This window comes from Anser brachyrhynchus (genome assembly GCF_964034855.1).
Source record: "Anser brachyrhynchus genome assembly, chromosome: 12".
Lineage (NCBI taxonomy): Eukaryota > Metazoa > Chordata > Aves > Anseriformes > Anatidae > Anser > Anser brachyrhynchus.
Window position 1 is genome coordinate 5,192,929 of NC_137707.1, and position 23,594 is coordinate 5,216,522.

Genomic DNA, 23,594 nt, shown 5'->3' on the forward strand with positions numbered 1-23,594 from the left:
CATTTCCGGCAGCCCAGCTCCAGGAATAGAAAACCAAGGGAAGCAAGGCAGCCAGATAAACAAATCGGTCGGATACCTGAAAACCCTGGAGATACTGTAGCTATTGTCATTTACACCTCACCTCCTCTGAGGCATTCAGGCAATATTCAAAGTAGATTAAAATAAAAGATTCCAGGGGCTTCTTGGAAGTAAGAATAATGCACAGAATTATGCTCACGAGCAAGCAATCCGGTGACTAAATCCTGCAAAGGCCATTTGTGCCTGCACCGAGCACTGCCCCGCTTGCAGCCTGCACTCCACTTGTTCAAAGCTCGATGACACACCTCACTGAAGATCTTTAGTCGTGTTGCCCAAAAATTCCTTAGTATTTTTTATTTTATAGGTCTGATGCCTCTTCTCCCATCTGCAGCAATTTGCAACTGCAACATTTAAGTGTGACTTCTTCCAAGTCTGTATCACAGCATTTCACATAAAATTGTCGTCTCTCATTCAAAATATTTTATTTCAAAAGACAAAGAGTAACAGGAGTACAGAAATGACCAGAAATTACCTGCTAGAGACTGCCTGCTGGAGGAACATCTCTGCAAGCAATTTACCCCAGCTGTGACTGTCCTGCAAACAAACCTGGGCAAGGAAGTTCTTCCAACCTAACGGAGCTGGGCCAAACAGAAAACCAGCCCCCCAGTCCAACAACAAGCAAGCCCTCCTCACTGCAGATAATATTCCTTTCTGAGTTATCATGGGAAAGTGGAAAAGCCAAATCGAAGAGGACCGATGCAGGCCTGAGCTATAAAATCCAGATTTCGTTTCCTATCGTTCCCCTCCCCCCGGAGCTCAGGGGTGTTTAGATTCTGGGCTGTGGTTTAAGTCCATCTGTGTTCTTCAAGTATAAACATCTTCATTGAAACCAGACTCATCCTGCACAGCCATTCATTTAGTGAGCTCATCTGTGAGAGACACGGACTGGCACATTTCTATGACAACGAAAAAAAAAAAAAAAAGTAGCAGCTTGGCACAAATTAAATAGCTTTTTAAAGCCTCCCCATTGTTCTTGAGGCTGCTTTCTCCTCCTCTAGCATCTATAGTCATCTCAGATGTAGTGCCCAGAACATCAGCTCTCCATGAAACGGCCCTCTATCCATAGGGAAAGAGGCTTTTTGTTTGTTTTTAAAAGCTTTGGATTAACTCTTGATAAGAAATAGCAGAAGTTCTGTTTTCTCGCCACCAAGAACAAGACAAACCCCAAAACAAACGTCTCCTTTCAAAAACCATCACTCTTTCATTTGCTGGATCTCAATCAGGCTTTATCGGGGCACAGGGAGGTTACTTCAGCATAGCCAGTTGTGCTCAGTGGTTTCTCTTCCCATCCAGTATGACCAGATAAAAATCACCAGGTTAAAAATATGAGCATCTTCCCTTCGGAAGGATTTCATACCATGATATACACAAATATAGACAACTATGCCTCTTTGTGCAGCCAAGATGTAGGCTTCAGCTCAGACAACCGGTACGCTTTCTAAAAGCACTGCCTATTTGCAAGTTCACACACTGAAGCAATTCAGCAGCAGATAAATAAAGCAGCTCTTTCTCTGACATACATTGCCAGTCAATGCCGAATTCACATTGTACTTATGTTTGTTATTGCATCCTCTCAAATCAGGGCCTGCCAGCTTACACAATTCCCTAATTATAAGTAGTTAAGATTGTTTTTACTAGTAGGGTACAGATGCCAAATCACTCTTAGTGATTCCCAACAAAAGAGAAAGATGCTATGAGTAAAAACAATGGAATGGACTCCCAGGATCGAGACGTGCCAAGTCACAAATCATGCCAGAAAAATATCTTTATTTTTTTCAAATCCCATTCTCTCCACCTTCTTTTTTTCAGATTTAGTTTTAACCTAGGCTTTGCTGAAATTGGTAACTGGTTGGGTCAGCTGCTAAGCCTCTTTGTGTTCACCACGTGCCATATGACCGCAGAACTAATAAATCACAGGAATAAAGAGGTTTTTTTAAACTCGCAGAAACCTCAAGCACAACTTCGTCTACTATGGTCAGCTTTTTCTCTTGGCATCATTAAAGGTTTCCCAGTCAAACAGAGACTGTACCCATCAACTCAATGACTTTCATCTTGACAGTGTTTTGACTTGATCTTTTACTCACAAGTCATTTTGTTTCATTTGCTTCAGACATTTCTCCACACACGACTCAGAGCAGTGATACACCGCCAGGCAAAGCACTGAAATGTTCCCAAAGGCACAGATGAGGGAAAACTCGGTTATTAGTGGATTTAAAAGGTACGTCTCATTACTTAACCAGCTTGCCACAGACAAAGAACATAGCTAGAGCGTTATGGCTGTTCATGGTAAATGCGATGTTGAGTCAGGCACACGAAATCACTGAGACCTCCAGGTGGAATTGGGTGCTAGCAAGCCACAAGGCGCTCGAGTTCAGCCCTAAGGTCTCAGTGGTCCTCCCAGCGCTCTCAAAACACGGAGCTGCTGAAAAGGGCATCTCAGCTAGGCCAGCTCTTCTTGGTCACGGACCAGATCAACAGCCGAAAGATGCAATCAGCTTCAGAATGATACATTCAGAAATTCAATCAAGATATGGGGAACGCGATCTTTGACTCATTTTCTAACCCTCCCCCCCCCCCCCCCAAAAAAAAAAAAGTGCAAGTTTTTTGACAAGCAGCTATTACAGTGTTAAACTGTGTGTTCCTGTGCACTGTTTCCCATGTCATAAAACTCAGGGATTAAAAACTCAGGCTGAAGCAGCGTCTTAGGAAGCCACATGATAAACTACAGCAAATGCCATGGGACTCATTATGTGCTAGCTCTACCTGGAACGGGCAACACAGTCAGAAACACGGGCACTTCGGGAACGCCAGAGTTAGGGTACCTCTGATCCTGAGGTCTGAGATACCACCCAAGGTAAGGATGTTTCCCTAAGTGCAGCACATCCCCTTCTCCAGCGTGACTCCGCAAGCGCTGGGCTGCACTGTTTGTTTTCTGCTGCCTACACAACGCGTTGGATCTGCCTGCTAGGAACACGTTACTATCTGCAGGAGCGTGTTTCCCAGCCATACATATGCTGCCACCCGCTCCGGAACAGGCGAAGACCACACAGTATCATGTTGCATTTCCAGCTCTCTGCAGGGGTATCCTATGCCACGCAGTCTCTCATGAATACAGAGATATGCTACTTCTTCTGAGACCAATGCAATCATCGCAGATGGTTATCAGTTATAAACAGGAAGCATCCATCCTTCTGCAGCTCGTCACTGAAGCAACCAGCAGCAAACAGTCCCCTCCTTGTCTCCACTGCTCACTTCTGTGCACTCAGAAACACATATCTTTACACTGCTGCCTCCACCCCTGCAGCTGACAGGGCAGCAAGAAAAAATTGAGGCTGCACGGTAACAGGTTTGGCATAGGACAACATGCCAGGCAATCTATGGAAGCTCTTTTTACAAAGGTTAAGACTTACACAAAGCCAGGGAGCTCCTGCTTTTACCTATAGGGATGAGACTTCCAGCTCCCTGACGAGAAAATGAGGTGATGTGACATGAAGCAGCTCGTGAAGCTCTTCAATTAGTGCATTATGCACAATGGAGACTTCCAGGGAATTATCTGCAACCACAGCAGTGCCTCATTCCCACCGCCGTGGCCCTGAGCGTGACTCACTTCCATTCCCATCCTCCTGCTGCAGGCAGAGAGCTAAGGACTGCTCCCGGCCTTCGTTAGTCAGGCAAGGTCTGCAATCAAATGCTGGAGCTACCTGCACAAAACTTGAATAGAGTAGGGTTACTTTACTTTCCGCAACTGTTTGAGCATCGTTATCTTCAGTTCTCCACTCTTCACGATGATTAGGACTTATGCTGGAGGAGATAACATTTCCATCCCACCTTCGTCAGGGAGCAAGTAAAGAGAGTGCCGTCCTCCACACGGGAGTACGGCAGAGAGAATAACAAACAGTGCCAAGATAACCTGTGACTCCTGAGCTGCAGGAGGCCTGCAAGCAGCACGTCCCCAGCACTGAGCTACGTTTGCAAGCAGCAGCAAAGCTGTCCTGGCCCAGCACTGCCACAGATCCTAAGCTGAGGGACGAAACAGGCCAGCAAGGAAGAAGAGGACTTCAGGAGCTCGTCCCGGGACCCAGATGCGTGGCCAAGCTCAGCACCATCCTGCAGCAAGACCCCAGGGCACCGCTGCCATTTCCAAACAAGCCCTTTCTAGAAAGTCATGGGGAAGTAGAAGGGGGAGGAAGAGGTTTGAGATATGCGATATGCATCTTAGTGTTCTCAGTCATATGAGAGGGCAGGAAGATCGGCTGCTTATGCCATGGGGCCCTCCTGCGCTGCCAAACTCTTCCTTGCCATTTTAAGCCAGTTTAGAACAGATTTCACCCTTACTGAACTGCTCTGAAAGGCACAGGGGTGTGAATGAGGCTGTTCTCACACACTTAGGGGTACTGTAATTTCCATCTAGAAGTATCTTTGCCAGAAGAGGAACAACCCCTGTGTTACAATGCCATTCAAACTTGAGAAAGCCTTTGGTGAATACAGCTTGCAGTCTGTGCATGCTTCATGTGATCTGCAAACTAGGAACACCGGAATTTTAGGCCAGGAGGGTGTCATTGACTAATGGGGATTCTCCTTTCCCTCTGGAGTATAGGTTTATAGAGGAAAAAGATCATGTTCTCCAGGCAAGTTTATACAAAATGATTCATCTCTGGCCAGCTGCAGTCAAGACATCTGCTTGCTTTCACTTCGCTACAGGGAGATTCTCCCCCCACACCTCCAAAGGAGGCCAAGGCATAAAAAGAAGACTTCAGCGATTTACGAAACGAGACTGAAGAGGGCAGGTAAGTGACAGAGAGGCCCCGGGTGCCCCTCTGCCCCACTGACAGCACTCCTGTGGAACAAGGCGCTGATATAGGGCCGCTCGACCAGCGGCCTGCCCGCTTCCACACCAAGCCTGCGCCCTGCGGCCTGCGCCCTGCGGCCTGCACCCAGGCCTGCCCAAACGCACGAAGGTGTTCCTTTGTTCTGAGAATCCCTCGCACATTCCGCATGGGGTCACGCAAACGGTCCTCCCATGGTCAAATAAAGTTTGTGAACCCAGGCCTTTATAGCTTTTCCATACTAATCTGCACTCTGGGCATATATCCAACGAAGGCCTCATGTATAGATCACTGGGTTACTAGCTGGCTTGCGTGCTCAGGGGGGAGGGGAAATAACAAGCTCATGACTGCATAATTTAACGCTGCCTGTGCTTTCACTTTTACATGCACAAGTCTTTCTGAATCTAGTCTTACCATAAATAAAGAGTAATAACATTTGCTGAAGAGAAGCTCGGGCCCCTACGTGCTGGAACACACAGGAGCTAACGCCGAATGCATTTACATTAACGCTAACTCCGGCGCAAGGAAGACAAGGTCTTTTCACAAGCGTGCTACAAAAACAGGAAGCAAAGGGGAAAACTCTGCAGTGTTTGGAAACAGCAGAACACTGTTTGTACAGGCTTTTCTTACAAATGAAAAAAAAAAAAAAAACAAATCTGGTAACGTGAAATCTGAGCACAGCAAGAGCCTCAGATCAGACGCAAGGGTCTCAAGACAGCCGCTCTCAGAAGATCTACAGGTACAGACTGTACAGGCGGGGAGATGCACAGGGTACTTTATTTTTCCCATTTCTGCTAAGAAAGTCTGACAAGTAGAGAGACACAACCTCCCAAATGCTTGACGTTAAAGCTAGATAATGTAACACAACATTGCATCTTTATCTCGGTTAGAGCGGGTGTGATAAGCGAGCAGGCACTAGGAAACGCGCACTCCACCACACTTAAACGCTCCCATTATTTTCTGAACTGCATTAAAAAGGGAAGACGAGTGGCAGGGGCCTCGCCTGCCCCGGGAGGCTGCCCCTGCAGTGTAGGAAGCAGCTACACCGTGGACTTCACCCCGGCACGATGAGTCAACAAGGTCCAGTGGCAACCGGCACCAACGCGGCGACTTCCCCCTGCAGCTGCAGGGCACGGAGCCCATCCCCACTTGAAGCTGCTCCACTGAACGTCCTGCATCGACCCAGCCTTGCTTCCCCTGCTCCCTTCAGGCCGCTCAGTGGCACCGGTAAATGCACGCAGCCTGCACAACATATGGGTGATGAGTAAGGGCTATATGGGTGATGCGTAAGGGCTGTAAGTCCTGCCCCAGGTTTAACAAACCCAGAAGAAACACCTCGCGTTCAGACCGACAGAGGATGCGTCCTGGACTCGGGTGAGCACCAAGCAGAGCTCGGTACTTTCTCATGTCTTCCATCTCCACGAGGGAGCAGCTTCATACACGGTCAACTCCCACGGCAGATTTGATTTCACCAGATTTAAAGTACATTAGTCAATCCGAGTCACCGGGGACATTTGAAATAACTTGCAATAAATCAGACAAGATTAATTTCAAGGGAGGCAGTGACGTAGCACTGCAAGAAGCATGGAGTTAGTGTTAGAAGAGAAGCCATGAGGAATATTTCTCAATGCCAATGTGCACGGAGGCATTGCAGTCTTCAGGCATATGCCGGGTTCCAAAGGCAGAGCGGTTGCCCAGAAGGGGTATGTCAATATTTAATACCAAAGTGCATGTCTGGTCCTGCTCGTTTCATTTCATTTCAAGCTTTTCCAGCTTTGTTTTCTGATTCATTCACAGCAATCACAAAAGATGAATTATCTAACCTTAGAAAATGTGTTTTCAGGCAGACGAGACATGCTGACTGTGTCCGTACTTTCACCTTCGGTAACAAAGTTCTGTGCCAGAAGAACTTTTATGTTTTCTTCAACGTCCACATTACTTGGTTACAAAGTAGATGTGATTTTTGGTGCCAGGACTCCGCTGGAGCCACTTGCTCTTGAGGAGAGCAGAAAGAGCCTCTTCTGCACCCCTGGATGTCAGGCTACTCTTTAGTTAAGGATTTGAAAATTTTCCTCAAAAGCTATTGTAATAGCAGTGACTAAAAAATGATGGATCTGAAAGAACCGCAAAGAGTTGAAAGAAAAACTAAACAAAGTAATGACTAATAATTGGCACTTCTGTAACATCTTTCACCAATGCTCCTCAATTCCACACATCAGGAAAGAAAACTGTGTTTCGTAACAGACCGGGCTGGGAATACTACTTTGAGCCCTTACTACACAGTTGGAGTTGCTATTCCTTTTGGAAGAGATATGTGAAGAAACATCAGTCCTCCCGCACTGAATGAGTAAGCTGGAGCTCCCTTTCCAACCCTGTAATCATGCCACCACAACCTCCTTACTACAGGTAGCAGTTTACACCAGTTGCAGGGGTTTTCCTCTGGGTTAAAAAATGACAGAATGATGTCTGTAACACGAAGGCTTTTTTCTCTTTCCCCAGACGTACAAATGACCCTCCCTGTTCTGTGTTACTCTCAGATAAGGCACACAATTGTTTCACTGGGCTTGATGCATCTTCCACACGGAAGCACCAGGCAGCCCGTGTCCCAGCTGTGGCCACTTGGCTACCGAGCAGCACGGCAAGGACATGGGTGGGCCTCGCTCAGTAAAGTCCGTCCGAGCAGATGGAAACCTCCTACGCTGCAGAAGCAAATGCTGCTGCTCCTGAAAGAACCGCCGCGCCTCGCACAGCTTCAGTGCTCCCACCTCTCCCACCAAGGCAGGAAGGAGCTGTGCAGGTGACAGACCCGTAGCCCCAGCCGGACACCCTGGAGCCAGAGCATCCTCTGAGCTGCGTGCTCACAGCTCTCCGGTGCCCAGTGCCCGGTCTGGCATCGTAACAAGCAGCGCAGAGGAACCTCTCCTCATCCAGCTGTCTCTTCAAGCCACCAGCAACAACTCTATACTCAGATCCCCGACCAGAATAACCCCACAGCTACAGCAGAAAAACCTACAGCGTTGCACCAGTGTACACCATCGGGGCCTGGTGCATTGTGTAAGTGCCCATGTAACTTTCTACTTTCAGTTTCCTACCTTCTTGTAGTTTACATTGTAGCAGAGAGAAACATGATGTTTTGAGATGCCGCTGCAGTCATGTTCTTCTGAAGTGGCTCCCAAATATAAGTGCTCAACCTCAGAATGTTTGACTATCAACCGCACGGCGTGGAAGGGAGGGAGAACTGCTGATATTTTTCCAAAAACAGATCGCGTCACCGTGATTCTACAGTTAACTTCACAAGACCACTCCCGTGCTGAAAGTTTCAGTTCAGTCAAGGTTTCCCTGACTTACTCTTTACTTCTGAAATCAACTATAACTGCCCCTAAAGCAAGAGCAAAGCTGGAGCTGCCAGCAGAGACCACCGGGAGAACACGCAAACATGCACAGAGCAGAAAGCAGGAGACCTGAACCGGCTGCGCCTGGCTCCCAGCAGACACTCGCTTTGCAGGAAAGCTGCAAGGTAGTAAGGGGAGAGACACTGGGCCGCATCCTGCTGTCACTCTCCCACACCTCCCCTGGTTTTTAATGGCATTTACAACCATTAAGCAAATGAGCAGCTATCAACGTCAGAAGAGACAGTGTGTCCTGGTGGCCAGAGACACGTCACTCGGCTCCAGCCCTACCCGATTTATGAGCACTACGGCAAGGTGCCTGAGTCAATGCGACCAGGAGATGCGCCCGATTGCTGCTGTCCGACTGGAGACGCCCTGGGGAACCACGGGCACACTCCTCGCGAGGAGCCGCAGGTTGAGGAGCTGCAGGTTGAGCATGAACCGCGAGGGCAGGCATGTTGGACAGCGCGATCTGTGCTCCTCTATCTCTCCGATTTCCCCACGCATGAAGACACAGACCAGAAAGCCCTCTGAGACAGCTGAACCACAGCAAAGGCAAAATCCAAAGACTTGCAGAATGAAACAATTACACCACATCCCAAAATTGTATTTTCTGATTGTCTTAAAGGCCAAAAATAATCCTTCTTTTTTGTTGTTGCTGTTGTTCACAGAAGGTCAAACAGACATTCATATTTTTGGAAGAAAACATATACACCCTTAGTATTTTCATTAAAAATCTGGATTCCACTGGGCAAGTTCCAGAAGTGTTTTTGGTTTTGTGTTGTTTTTTTTAAAGCAGTTTCTATTTTACTATTAATAATGTCCATGCCTGAAAACGGATAGCGAAGTCATTCTAGTTTTATTTTAGCTGCTTGCGCAGATAAAGCAAAAACACAGCCTGCCCACAGTACGCACTAACTGTATCACAATTGCAAACAAAATCCCCCATGGTACAAGAGAACCTCATCGCAACAGGAACCAGGCTGGTAAGAGACACCTGCCAATCTCCAAAGTTGTATTCGAAGAGTCAAAAGAGACACAGATTAGGAGGAAAGGAGCATTGCCATCTAGAAGAGCAGTATCACAACCTCAGGGCTGAGAAAATTCCACTCTGTGTCATTTGAAAGGTACTGTTGGGAACACACCATGGGTATCTTCAGGAAATTTAGAAAAAAAAAAAAAAGTTTTATTTTAAAAATCATCAAAAATGTCTACCTGCACATGCATTTCCCTAATCTATATGCTCTATTAGATGTTAATTATCTATAGACAAATAAGGAACACAATTACTTTTTTGTTTACAAACTACTTGTCTTATATTTGGGTTGATATCACCAGAAATCTGATCCAGAAAATATGCATACATGTTTGTAGACATGCACTCTTCAAAAAATAAGTGTAACTGATTTATAAGAGAAAAAGAACTATTTCTTGTTATCCCTTGCAGACACAGTTTCTCTTCATGCCCAAGAAAAATATATACAACTATGTATTCTCAAAAAAATTCTCAAATCCTGCTTCACCTCAGCTTTCCTCAGGCAACGCTTACTGCGCCACATGTGATATACTTGTAAACAAAATCTTTCAAAACCTAAAGCCATTTCTGTGTGATTTAAAACCTGAATTTAGAATTTTTCAAAAGGAGAAAAAGATTTTATTTTATTCAGCACTTCCTTAAGCACTGGAAATCCAAGAAGCAAAAGCCCGTGAGTGATAACTTCAAGCATCCAACATCCCTATTCCCAGTACCATGAAAAGAGCTCAGCAGCCAGGCATATGAGAAGCGTTGGATACATTTTTTATTTGTCTTTTTTAAGCCCTGGTTATTACTCTTCTCCTCAATGGGAGTGAAAGCAATTTTTCCGTGTTAAATTTTTCATGCAATGAGAAAATCACGCAATCTCTCCGTTACAGGAACAAGAACTTTAGGGACACTTCAGCATACGCTGCGAAGTGCAAAAGCCCTTTCCGCAGAACTAAGCAATAACTCTGAGCAGGCAACAGAAAAGATAAAAAAAAAAGACCCTTCAAGGGCCCATACGAGGCTCATCCCACTGACATCCCCACTTTGTGCTGCCTCCGAAGTGAAAATGGCCAGAGAAGCGAGCATCAAGCCAGCAGCACCCTCCTAGGCCTGCGAGGAGCCGGGCAGTCACCCACACGCAAGCTTCAGCCAGGACCGGGCACCACTGCTGCCCAAGCGGGGAATCGAGACTGACTTTTTGTCGGGGGGCCTGCTGCTTAAATGGCGACACAAACCTGACTGCCAGTAATTACATCTGCCGATCCACCACGACCCTGCTGGCTAATTAAATGTTAACCCGCTGCAGCGAAGTGCATGCTCGTCCCCAGCTCTGCAGGGCACGAAGGTCCAGAAGCAGCAGGTGGCCCGTCCCAGCCTAAAGCGCTGCTGTCCTCCAGGGCTATCAGACTGTGGAGAGCAGCCCTCGGCTGCAATTTCGTTGTCCTCAGCCACAGTTTTCGCGGTAGAAGAGAGTCGTGTCAGAATAACTTCCCACCAGGACGCTGCTGTCCGCACGTTGGCATCCAACGGGTGAAATACAACCGCTTCCATACCAGTTGTCTGTCTCATGAGGGGATTTCCAGCAAGGCTCTCCTTGAAAAAGCACTGATCGCCCAAGCGCAGGCTGCTCGACATCCATGGATCCTTCAGCCAAGGAGAAGAACGGGGTCTGCATTTCGCAGCAAGCTGTGTGAGCCTGGGGGGCGAGTAGGCCGCGGCCCCCTGCCTGAGCACCCCGGGGAGCTGCAGTAAGCCCCCAGCTCCCTGCGCGTAACATCCCTTACCAGCAACGAGTGGTAATCCCCCTCCTCAGATTACCCCGCCGAAGTCAACAGAGCGAGACCAAGAATGTACGTGACCGAGCGTACTTCCAGTTCGCGTTTTAGTCACCGCGACTTGACGGGCTTCTTAGGCTCAATTAGTAACAGGCACACATCTAGCAGGCACGCTTAAATCCAGAAAAACAGATGCCTTTTTTCCCCCATGTTCTTCCCAAAAAGGGAAAAAGACTGAAAATTACGTAGAAATACACTGAAATCTCACATTAAATTGGAAGGAAATGGTGTTTGCCATGAGCTCATACCGTAGACCCTGCAGTCTGCCACCTGGCACCTCACCTGCTCCTGCATTCCCCACTCTGCTGGCCCTGCCCCGTCTGTCATGGGACAGCCCAAGAGGGGAAGTCAAGAAATGACTGTAAGCACTGAAACGCCAGTACTGATAACTTTGAGAGTCCACAGACCCTGACAGAGGACCCCCTTCTCCCGAACCTGGTCAGTATTTTTAAATTCTCCTGATTTTCAAGCCTGGGAAGTGAAGGCCTTTTAGTTCAGCATCTGGTTCTGACTTCATGTTTTTCTCTGCAACCACAAGAGCTAAACTTCACTCACCACTGACGTGCTCGGTTATAATGTATGCTTTTCAATTGTCTTTTCCCTTTCCTGGTATTGCCCCTGCATTCTTAAATATTGTGCAAAACAGGAAAATTTTACGCAATGATTTAATAATACATTGTTTTTGGCAGCAATTCCAGCCTACCATGTTTCCCTCTCTCTTCTTCCTCAACAGTTTGGTGGAACTATGCACTGAAACAGATCAGTTCCCCAACCCAGTATAAAGAAGACAACAAATCTGCAAAAAAATCAAAATCTGCAAAAAATTCAAGTGCTCCCCCATCCAGTTGACACAGCGTTTCTCAACATGATCCTGAGGAAAGGTTATGTTACTGAGGGCACATCCACGCACGATGCGCTGTGGGGATTATACATGCTAAGGTATCGATCATCTTCTGACATGCAGTTGTTTACGGAATTAAGCACTACATATCTGTAAACACTTGCAGACACAGAACAAAACTGAATCAACTAGCTGTGCTCCAAACACTAATAAACAAGCCACAATCTACCCATGCAACCCACAATCTAATTACTTCTAAAGACTCCAAAATGCTTGAACTACTTGAGGTAGATCTCTTCTTTCATAAATCCTATGTGGGGAGTGGAGCAAACCCTATTAATCCAGTTGTGCTTACTAATGCAGAAGACACAAGGAAATGAGAGAAGCCATTTCATTGTATCATGTTAAAACTCGCCTGTTATTTAGGAACTTCAAATGTATAAACAAATTATCCGCAATAAATTAAACAGCTCCAAGAATCACTCCTCCCTACGTGTTAAGCCTACCATTTTTTTTTTTCCCCTCTAAAAACGTTCTTCGACGTACACAGTTCTACCAATGATCTGGGTGGGACCAAGGCTTCAGCCTCTGTCTTCCAACTCCTGGTAACAACGCAAACCTGAGCCTGCAAACTGGAACGTCGATGCGGATCGGAGTCAGTTTAGCCTTCCACCTCTGGCAAACCACACATCCCTAGCGTGGTTCGTACATCCTTTCCTAGGAGAATCCCCAGGCTTCGACAACCCAGCAGACTCGCTCTGTCGCTACCTATGATGCTCCACTACAAAACAAACACAGATGATCTCACAGCTCCACCAAGGCCCAACCCTGTGAGGGATGCTGAGCTCCTCCGGTCCCTGCTGGTGCAGGAGGAAGTCCCCATCAGGTACCAGAGGCGATTCCCCCAGGGCACTATTACCACCGTGTAGTGGCAAGCACCGCATCATTAGTCCCCAGCCAAAAAGAAAAGTGTGGCAGAAGTATTTCTGAGTGTCCTTTTTGTTTATGCTCCTAAACATGTAAAATTTACTGGCTGGGTGTTAACACTAATAGCCTTAAGAGCTCTTGCTCTATCGATGAATATAGCTTCTGTTTTCATATTTTATATAAGCTCTGTGACATATAAACACGTACCTTAACACTACTGACTTAGAAATATGCTTTTTAACCACTGTAGGAACTATATACTCAAAAGTACATTTGATAGGCATTAAACAACTTCAAAGAAATACCATTTTAGGTTTTCTTATGCCTAGCTACAGGCTAAGACAGCAATAAAGCAAGTTTCTTACAATGGAGTATTATTCCATTAAATCACCAAGTCTTCAAGAAAAATCTGGGTTTTGGTAGTGCAGACACATGCCTGCCTTTACCACGGAAACAGATTCTCAATTTCAGCAGCACAGATAACATGCAGCAATTTGCCCTCAATTTGCAGCAAATTCTAAATTACCACGGGTTGTATGCAAACGGCAGGATTCGATGCCTTTTCTGGCATGCCTGAAGAAAATACCTGATGGATAGCAACAAGGTAAACCTGAACGGGAAAAGCACATACACCCAAACCTGTACCACTTCCTGTCAAATGAAAACAACCATTTGTAGTACAAAACAATGAGAAGTATTATCTTAAAATAGTAAGTTAGCATTCCGCTGTTACAATGGATCGAAAAAAGTATCTTAAATTGCTTTGTTATTTATGCATTCGTATTTATTTACATGGATAACGATGGTAGGCCCATCAAGCTAGCTTCAACTCACATTCGTGAAGTCCCATCAAAAGCACAAGGCTTGAAGTCAGCACTTGGTGGACTGAACAGACTGTTTACTCTTTTTTTTTGTTACTATTCTAGCTAATTCATTATCATTCTATTTTGAATCTGGATAACGCAACAATATTCCTTTTCCAGGAAAGCTTTTTTAAAAAAAAAAAATCTCCTTATAAGATTGTTTTGAAACTTCAGAGTTCTGCATAATACTTCCCACTTGAGCTAATTGTTTTTCAAGGGAAATTTAATTTTTAAAAATGTGTTTTTCCAACTAATGGGAACCTGCGCTAAAGTAAACAACGAGTCTGGCTTGATCGGAATTTTTGCTCTATCTTTATAACAAGAAGGAAGGAAAGACATGTAAGAGCACGCTGAAACACATGCAAGTAGCAAAATTGTTGAATTTTAAAAAACAATTAGAAGACAATTTTCTACTCCACTTCTCCTATTTGAAACAGATCAGCCTGCCCTGCCTCATTTAATATTGATTGTGTCTCTAGAAGAAGACGTAACTGCAGTACCCTTACCCACTTACATTCTTGTGTCAAGTACATTTCTCATTAGCTACCTTGTCAATACTCTGCTGTCCTCATGCATCATCTTTGCACAGAAGAAAAGTCTAAAGGCACTCAAATCTTTTCAAGATTGTCACCAGCTTGAACACAACACCGCATTACATTCAATGTACCTATCAAGGGGAAACCAAGAAACGTGGAATGGGCCTGAAAAGCCAAAGTTTCCACCTCCTTGAGGGATATTAATGAGTAACATCATGGTTTCAATTACGTCTTATCTTCCCAGACGGGAATTAGAGAGGTCATCCCTAGCCAGTGAAAATGAATCGCTTATTTATTCCTTCCTTGTCCGCTGCTGATACATACGTATCATAAATCTTTCTACTAACCCAGTACCTTAAAACCCATCGTCCTAAACATCAGCTCCCAGCTGGGGCAAGAGAAAGAATGGAAGAGAGAAGCAGCGCAGAGACATGAAATGGGCAAGACAGAAAGATACCAGAAGTTCAGTTTCGCCTGCCACCTTTAAACTACTGAAAATTAAATTTTAACATTTCTGCTGAAGATAGCCATGCCTTATTCTTCACAAGAAAAAAAAAAAAGGAAAAATATCAAAAAAGAAATATTAAATTGGATTTTATTACTTTGTTTTTATTATCACTGCCCTTCAAGCTGTGCAAGGACAGATCTTAGTTAAAAAAAAAATTAGCAAGGGCAATACATTTGGGTTTGGTAAGTGTTTATAAAATAAACATTATTCTTCCCATGGGGAAGAAAGTCAGATTCATCCCCAAGCAAGCTGTTTTCTGGCAAACAAAGTTTGTAAGCATCAAAATTTCCTACTGGGACTTTGGCATTTAAATTTAAATAAAAAAATGCAGATCTGCATTTACTTGCACTAAAAATTACCCTTAACCAGCAACAGAATGAAAGCCTGGTCAAGATGCAAGTCTACTGGTAAAACTGTAATGGTGAAACTGTAGTATTTTTAAGTAACCAGTTCTTTGAGAAATAAGAAACATGAAGGAAATAATGGAAACAAGATGTAAATCAGATAAAGACCCAACACCTACAGTATGGGACTCCACAAGCTAATATGCTCCCATTTGTCAGCTAAGCACACATACCAATTTGGAACACAACTGTTACTATTCTTTTTTGATGAGCTTGGGCTTGTTTTAATTGAAAGTCGCTTGTGATCATAGAAGAAAAAGCGTTTTGTAAAGATTTTTTTTCCTCCCTAAAGTTTGCTAAAATATGATGGCCTGAGCACTTGTTCCATTGTGTTCTTGCGTGGTGGTGCTTCCGCTATGGAAAGCTCTTTTGTCAGGTACAAAACACGTACCTACCTAATCGAACACGGAAAGCAGTTACATCTTGCAAAAAAACTGTAGGTAGGGTCTCATTATTCACATTTCTATGTGGGCACGTACCGTGTCTACCAGTGGAAAACACTGCAGAGGAATAATCCATACACAAAGTAATGCTAGCTCCTACCTCGCAGCCCAGGCATGGACATGTAGGAGCTTGCATGGAGAAGACTTCAAGTCAAATGCACGTTTCAAGTCATGTTAAAAAGGAGAGAAAATGCCTAGAATCACCAAGTCACCTATCCGCTGCACTCGCAGAGATAGTTTCCCAGATCTGGATTTAGCTGTCATTACAACTTTTGCTTTCAAATGCAAAACAAAGTGATGTTATTTTCCTGCTCAATTTTATTCAAGTTATATAGAATGCAGTAAAACTCGTCACGCCAGAGGATTTGCGAAGAGATGATGTGAAGATTAATTAGCAGCTGCTCATAAAGCACCCTGACTGTGGAAAGCCCTACGTGTAAAAATGACCTTGTTATCAAAGTTGCTGAGTGCGCCCAGTGCTCACTGTCAATGGAAGGTAGGGATATTTTCCTACAGCCCTTGAAAGCCAAATGAGTTGCATTTAAATATCTGCCTTTGGCTTTGGGAGGTTTTGGCACTCTGCCTGTCCCCCACTTCCTTAGAGCGGACCACATATTTTGCTTAAGTCACATCTTTTCACCTTCCAAAAAAAAGAGGAAGATCTAGGTATCGTGGAGCCAAAAGATACCTGCTACGCACACCCGCGCATACGTTCAGGCAACAAGTGAACACAGATCGTACCCTAGTTCCCTAATTACTGCCTGGAAACCAAAGACAGTGTGCCACATAATAAAGCATAACAAAGCACGGGTATTTCTGCGAACAACGCTATCTATGTGGTGAGTTAGCGCTGGAAAAAAAAATTGATAAGGCGCAAGACCAAGCACGAAGAGCCCTGCTCAACAAAATGGAGCCTGCACTGGTGCACACGGTGTTTTGGTATCTACTTATGTGCCTAAAACAATTAGGAATGACATCGCTTTAATTAAAAGCACCACCCTATGGGACTTGAGAAATGTTTTCAGGGGTGATTTCTCAGGTGACAGCTCTGCCAGAGAGCAGAGTTTGGCGTCTTCTGCACGAATACAACTTCATGCCTAAGTATTGCCACACTGCAGAGATTAATGTCTGAAGTACAATCACGCCTCACTCTGCCGGTATCCTTCTCTGCTCAGAAATCATCAGCCATGAATACTGCCGGGAAAACGCCTCATCCCCACCAATATTCAACTTCCCCTCCGCGCCGACGGCACCTCGATAAAACGAAGTGCTGCGAGAACGACCAGCGCTCGTGTCTTTGCAGGGCTTCCTCCTGCCTTTGCACAGCAGTTCCAGCAAGGAAGGGAAAATGTTCCCGCGGAAACATCCTCGGCAGCCCCCCGGGGGGAAGCGGGACGCGGGGATGTCGTTGTGGCACTGAAGGAGCTGCGTGAGGACGGGCGGCTGGCCTACCTGCCGGATGAAGGGGCTGCTGCTGATGGCCTGCATGGGCACCCCATGGCACGGTGCGGTGTCGGGAGACACGGACACGGCATGGTGTGGTGTCAGGGGACACGAACATGGCATGGTGTGGTGTCAGGGGACACGGACACGGCATGGTGTAGTGTCAGGGGACACGGCCACGGCACCCCATGACATGATGCTGGGGTACACAGCCACTGGGCATGATGAAACCCAGCTCTGCGTGCCGGCCGAGACCCGTTCAGCCACCCCATTAACCGAAAACCCCACAAAACCCGACCCGCGCTCCGGTGCCACGCGTGCCCTACATGACGGCATGTCACTGCACGACAAGCTAAACGAGGGGGGGTAAAGGAGCAGCCGTGCGATGCCCTGTGTAGCAAGGCCGGAATGAAACCATTGAGAAAAACGAGGCATTTACCCGTAAATCCCCAAAGGGCCGACGGAAGCCCGGTTACAGGAACCAGCGTGCGGTGCTCTCCGTGCGCTGCCAGGGCACGGAGCCGGGGCGCAGCCGGTCCCAGCTGCACAACCCAGACCCAAACCCGCACGTTCTCACCCCAAAGCCCTATCCCCCCCCCCCACCCCACCCCCCCGGTACTCACCGTGGCCGAGGCGACGCCGGTGTCCGCCAGGGTCAAGTGGTGCGGCTCCCAGCGGCGCAGGAACTTGGAGGTGAGGATCTTGCTGAGAAACGTCCGGGGGTGCCGGATGGCGCACACCTGGATGTCCCCCTCCTGCAGCAGCTTGTACCTCATGCCGTTGCAGTGCAGCGGGGGCCGGCGGCAGGGAGCTGCGCCCATTTTGGGGCCCCCCTCGGGCCCGGGTACGTCGGGGGGAGGCGGCCCCTTGCCCTCCTCCGGCTGCTGCTGCTGCTGCCCGCGGTCGCCGCTGCCCCCGCCGGGGCCGCCGCTGCGATCCATGGGCAGCTCGGGGTGGCGGCGCCCGGCCCCGCGGAGGCGGGGGGGGGGGGGGGGGGGCGGGTTTGAATAAGAGAGATCCGAGGAGGCGGCGAGGTCAGGAAATTAAAAAAAAATGGGGAAAAAAAAAGGGGGGAAAGGGGGAAAAAAGGGGGAAAAAGGGAAAAAATGTAAGAAAAAAAAAAGGAAAAATTGGAAAAAAATGGGAAAAAGGGACGGAAGGGGGAAAAAAGGGGGGAAAAAAGGATGGGGAAAAGGGGGGGGGGGAAGGAAAAATGGGGGAAAGGGAAAAAAGAGGGGGAAAAAAGGAGGAAAAAAAAAAAAAGAGGAAAAAAAAATCGCCGTGGGGGAAGGGATCCGCACACACCGCGGGGGTTAAGGGGAGAAGGGCAGCGGCCGAGCCCCGGCCTCAGAGTCGGCGGTCCGCCCCCCGGCGGGTCCCCCGGCGGCTCGCACGGCGCCACATCCACGCTGCCGGGCGGGCGGGCGCGGGGCGGGGGCGGCGGTGGTCCCGGCGGGGGCTGCTGCTGCTGCTGCTGGTAGTGCCGCTGCTGCTCGTAGTGCTGCTGCTGCTGCTGGTGGCGGTGGCGGCGGTGCTGGTGCTGGCGGCGGGGGCTGCGGGGCGTCCGGCCGCGGCTCCTTCCTTCCCCCCGGGGCGGGCGCGCGCGTGCATGTAGGTGGGTGCGTGGGTGCCCGCGCGTGGCCGGGCGGTGCGGGGCGGGCGGGCGGGTTTGTGCGCGGGGAGGTCTCTGTGAGTGTGTGTGTGTGAGAGGGGTGTGGATATGTGTGTGTGTGTGTGTGGCTGTGTGTGTGTGTGTGCGCGCTGTCCCCGCGCGCCGCCGCCGCCGCCGCGGGAGGAGGAGGAGGCGGCGAGAGGCTGCCGGCAGCGCTCGCTCCGCTCGCCGGAGCGGCTCCGGGCTCAGCCCATTGGCTGCGGGGGGGTCACGTGCGGCCCGCGCTGACGTCAATGGCCGCGGAGCCGCCGAGGGCAGCGGCGGCGGTAGCGGCGGTGGTGGCCGCGCGAGGTGCGCGGGAAGAGGCGCGCGCTGCTGCTGCTATCCCCCCCTCCCCCTTTCTCCTCAGAGGGGCCGCGCCGTGACCGGGACGAGAACAGGGACTCGAGGGGACGGGGACGAAGAGGAGGAGGAGGAGGAGGAGGAGGAAGAGGCCGGGGGGAGCCGCCCGGGAAGGGCGGAGGTGCGCGGCCACACACCTGCGCGCCTCACCGCGGCCGCCCGCCCTCCGCCATGAGGGGAAGCCCCGCGCGGCGCGGGCTGTGAGGAGCGCGTCGGGGAATAAATGGATTTTTTTTTTCCTCTCTTTCTCGTCGTAGACCTCGTTTTCTCGCAGCCCCCGCGCTGGCAGCAGCCCAGGGACGGGGCCGTGGCCCTCAGACGGGTCCGGTGGCTTCGCTCTGGTGCGGTCACCTCAGAAAAGGGGCGGGAGAGCCCCGCGCCCGCCGCTCCCCTGAGGCACCTCGGCGGGGCCGTGGTCAGCGGGAGGCTGTGTCCTCCGGTAACCCGGCATCACAACGGCGGTATTCCCCCAAAAATAAATAAATGGGGAAAAAAATAACTCCCAGGACTTTCAGACCGCTTAGCAGCTTGGTGATGCTGCGCGCAACATGGATGCCGTAGCAAGAGACATCATGTCATTTATGCTCAGTTTTTTTCTCATCATTTTAAAAGCCAAGTTGCTCAGAACTCGGATCTTGTTTGCAGTTTCCCGATTGGAACCGACACGTTAGGACCAATAAAAAAAAAATTACTTTTTATGTAATTAATACACACGTTATTAAACAGTGCAACACACCACATCGGGTATTGCCAGGGTCACGAATTCAGGAGGAATTTACAGGGCTGTTTTACGCGATGCTAGCAAAACGTTTGGAGAAAGTATAAACCTTCATGCTGAGGAGTTTAAACTCATCCTTAACCGAGGGAGGTTGGGAAAGGGAAGATGTGCTGTGTGACGAGCAGATGGTTACACGGCGTGTACCTGCCGCTGGGTTTCTGGCAGCATCTCCCAGTGCCGTTCTCAAAGGAGAGGTCACGATGCCAAGCGAGGTGCCAGCAGCGGAGCCAGGAGCCCGCCCAAGAGAAAACTCTTTCATCTGAAACTCACGTTCGCACTGGGAGTCACACAAATCGTTGGAGAGGCGAGCTGCAACTGGAAGGGTTTGGAAGCTTTTTTGCCGTAAAGCCTTTTGTACTGGCTGCTGTCAAAGACAACACCTGACTGGACGGACAGCAATTCCTGTAAGCATCGCACGTGTTGTTATAAAGCTATTGTATTGAAATAGGCTGGCATTTGACAGCAGAACTGCTGGTTAAACACTTTCAGGAGGGAAGGGGTTTGTAACCTGTCAATTACTCGCAAACTCTAGGGATACTTTTGTTGAACGTTAGCATCAAAATTATTTATAAAAAGCTAGGAAGTCGAATGAGTACTCTTAAGTACCAGTTTATAGAATGATGCACAGAATTACACAATTTGGCTAAGGTTAGAAGAAAGGCACTCATTTAATGACATGAACGATACAACCAACAGGAAGACAAAAATCTCTTTTATAGAGATTCAATTTGTCAGTATCTAAGAGCCCTGGTAATTACATCCTGAACTTAAACAAACCGCCTGGTTATTATGCACCAAACACTACGAGCAGTTCCCACAGAGCTCCATATTCCATATACCGTGGGGGGTGAACGACGCGCACTTTTACAACGAAATTAAATCAGATCTACTCATACGTGTAAATATGTGTGAATCTGCAATAATAATAATAATCTGAATTTTGAAAGGACAGCTTTGCTTAGTTGTAAGCTTTTTACAGCAGGCACTGTCTGTTTCTTGGAGTTCCTTGCATGCCCGGTACAAGGGAGACCTCTTCTTTTTTGACCCGAGGCACTGTTCTGGTACAAACAATAACAGTGTCAACAGCAGGACGATTCGCACACACTCACCTGCACCAACACTTCGATCAGCCAGAACTGCAACCGATGTGGCTATTTTGGTGAAAGTTCGTGCAAACTAGCCACCTGCTCAAACCACTGCTTTAAATCTACCATAGTTGTCGTCTCTGACAGCTGTGTGCCAACGGGAAGACGGTATGTAAAGAGTCTGGTGTTTTTAAGTGAATTTCCTGGCAAATTAGAGCAGATGTTTTCAACTCATGTTCCACAGAAGCTAACAAATAAAGCAAGGGTGGTCGATAGCAGCCAGCCTGGAAGGATCCAAGCCCCCACTGGATATCCGCAGTTCAAAAGTGTTGAAATCCACTGGGATATTGCAAAAGCACGGCACCACCGCTAGCGAGTCAAGGACAGAGTTCCGAATCCTCAGCAGTGCTACGCGTTTGCAGCTCACACTGAATCCACGCTCTCAGGCTGCAGGTGTTCTCTCTGGAGGAAACTCAGCGCAGAGCGATAAGATCAAGGTATGAAATCTCACGTTGCCTGCCAGAATGGGGCAACCAAAAACCCTGTCTGGACAAGTGAAATCCAAACACGCTGCTCGCTGCGCAGCTTGCTGAAACGCACGTTAGCCATCCAACCTGCAGCAAAGGGTTGGGATGTGACCCAAGGCTGAACACGTTAAAACTAACACCGCTTCTCATTTCCCTTATAAACTGTATCAAGCTGAAGCTGGATGGATTGTGTTCCCAGCTTTGTGCCTTTCCAAACTCCCTCTTCTGGCTCTGTGCAGCCCCATAGACATCTCAGGTATACATGCACAGCAGTATTGCACAGTGAATTTTGGGGTTTACTGTATTTTTTTTCTCCCAACAGTCCATGTTTTATGAGCAAATCCAGTCAGAAGTTTACTCTGAAAGTGGGACATCATTCATGTAATAAATACTGAGCTCGTCATTCATAATAGCGTATCGGTGGAAATGTACCTCTACAGGTGCTTATGGGCATGCTATCAGTTTTGAATAATTCAAAAGTTTGTGAGTTTTTCTTCGAAATACTTCATCTCGGCACTAATCAGTCTCACTAGCTGTCATGCAGTTTAAGGCAGACTTCTGGGTAAGCAACAGAGGAATAGAATTGGACATTTTTTTTTCCATTCTCAAAGCTAATTCAGTTGTGATCTGTATTATTCAGAATTCATCTGCTCAGCTGTACGCTTGTAAAACCAGGAAGGCCCATTTGCAAGTTTCAGTTGTGTGTCCAGTCTTAAAAAAAGTAACTTTTCATGCATTTCCAGTATTTGGTCTCTTGCCTGTCTACGCTCCAGCCCATCAGGTGTTCTGCTGAGGTCATGTGTGGGTGCCGAAACAGAAGCACGGGCCTGCCTTACCTTCTTAAGCTTGGTAATGCCCGTTCATACCCATGTGCTAGAACAAAAACAACGTGACGTTCTGAAGGGAAAGACGACAGGCAATTTGTGAGTACTGCTCAGTGCCAATAAGGCAGGTTGTGTAGCAGTGGGGGGCTTGGAAAACCCACGAGAAAACCACTTGAGGTGCCAAAACATAGGCAGGGAAAAAACAATTGCCCAAAGGGACCTTCTGTGAGAGTAAATCCATGCAGTGGCATTGTATGACAAGCTAAACGAGGGGAGTAAAGGAGCAACTGTGGCAAGGGCCAGATATAAATACTGAGATGCCTTAGCAGGGGATGCACTTAAGAGGGGAGAGAGCACTCTCCCCAGAGAGGATTAGCTGGATTTGTAGTACACTTTCAAAGGGAAAACAAGAAAAAGGAATAAAATAAGCCTGTACTCCACCTTTGCATTATTCCTAATTTATTTCACAGATTATGGTATTAACAGATGTTTTGGCAAGCTCCTTCCCTAGTCCAACCAAAGAGGGAAGAAAAAAAAATCTGCTTTTATTGTCTCACTGAATTTTTTTGTTAGAGGCTGGAAGGGCCTGCCACATTCATAATTTCTGTTAAAACCAAAAAACACACACAATACAACAATCAAAAAAAAAAAAGTTGCTATTGTCTGCTCAACACGTTCCTGAGAGTTGTCTGTAAGAGATGTAAGAGAGTTTTTCCAAGCAGAGAAGCAAGCACCAGGAATTCCCAACTTGTGTTCAGTGTCCATTTAGACTCTTACTCAGCAGCTGTCCCTCTTGCATTTGAACCCTTGATGCATATTAGAGATAATGGAGCTTTCTTCCCTTAGTCACAGAGGTGCTGTGTGGATTATGGAATTCTTTAGTCAATGCTTGCAAATTGCCACTGTTGACTCAGAGCAAATTCCTGCTATCAGACTCACTAGTCAGCTCATTTTCATAACAATGCTGTATTGTTAAAAAATACTTTAAAACCATTCTTCAGTGAAACTGGGGAATACAACAAATTCAAGCAAACACACAAAACATAAAAGAGATGCTGTATCAATACCGCTAAAAGTCCTGCAGTTGAAGTTTAAGTTAATCACCACAGTGGCATTAGGAAGATACAGTGAGTCATAAAACTTTGAGAAACTGAATTGTTTCCCAAAAGCATTGATGGACGTTTAAAACCTAACTAGATAAAGATTAAAGAAACCCACCCCGCAAGGAGCAGTTCCGCAGTTGCCCCTA

General features: G+C 47.4%; 1 protein-coding gene and 1 long non-coding RNA gene across 3 annotated transcripts in view; one reads left to right on the plus strand and one right to left on the minus strand.

The window, feature by feature from the left end:
* CMIP (c-Maf inducing protein) overlaps window positions 1-18,061 on the minus strand; it is a 128,791-nt gene extending 110,730 nt beyond the window's left edge. For both annotated transcript variants that reach the window (XM_080552462.1, XM_080552461.1), the window contains exon 1: window positions 17,741-18,061. In XM_080552462.1, the coding sequence (XP_080408588.1) occupies window positions 17,741-18,058 (318 nt within the window). In that variant the 5' untranslated portion in view covers window positions 18,059-18,061. The remainder of the gene's footprint in view (window positions 1-17,740) is intronic.
* LOC308176573 overlaps window positions 1-23,075 on the plus strand; it is a 39,659-nt gene extending 16,584 nt beyond the window's left edge. The window contains exons 1-2 of the long non-coding RNA XR_013938393.1: window positions 1-17,810; window positions 19,139-23,075. The exon at window positions 1-17,810 is cut by the window's left edge and continues 16,584 nt beyond it. This is a non-coding gene — a long non-coding RNA (uncharacterized lncRNA). The remainder of the gene's footprint in view (window positions 17,811-19,138) is intronic.
* Window positions 23,076-23,594: the final 519 nt, after the last annotated feature.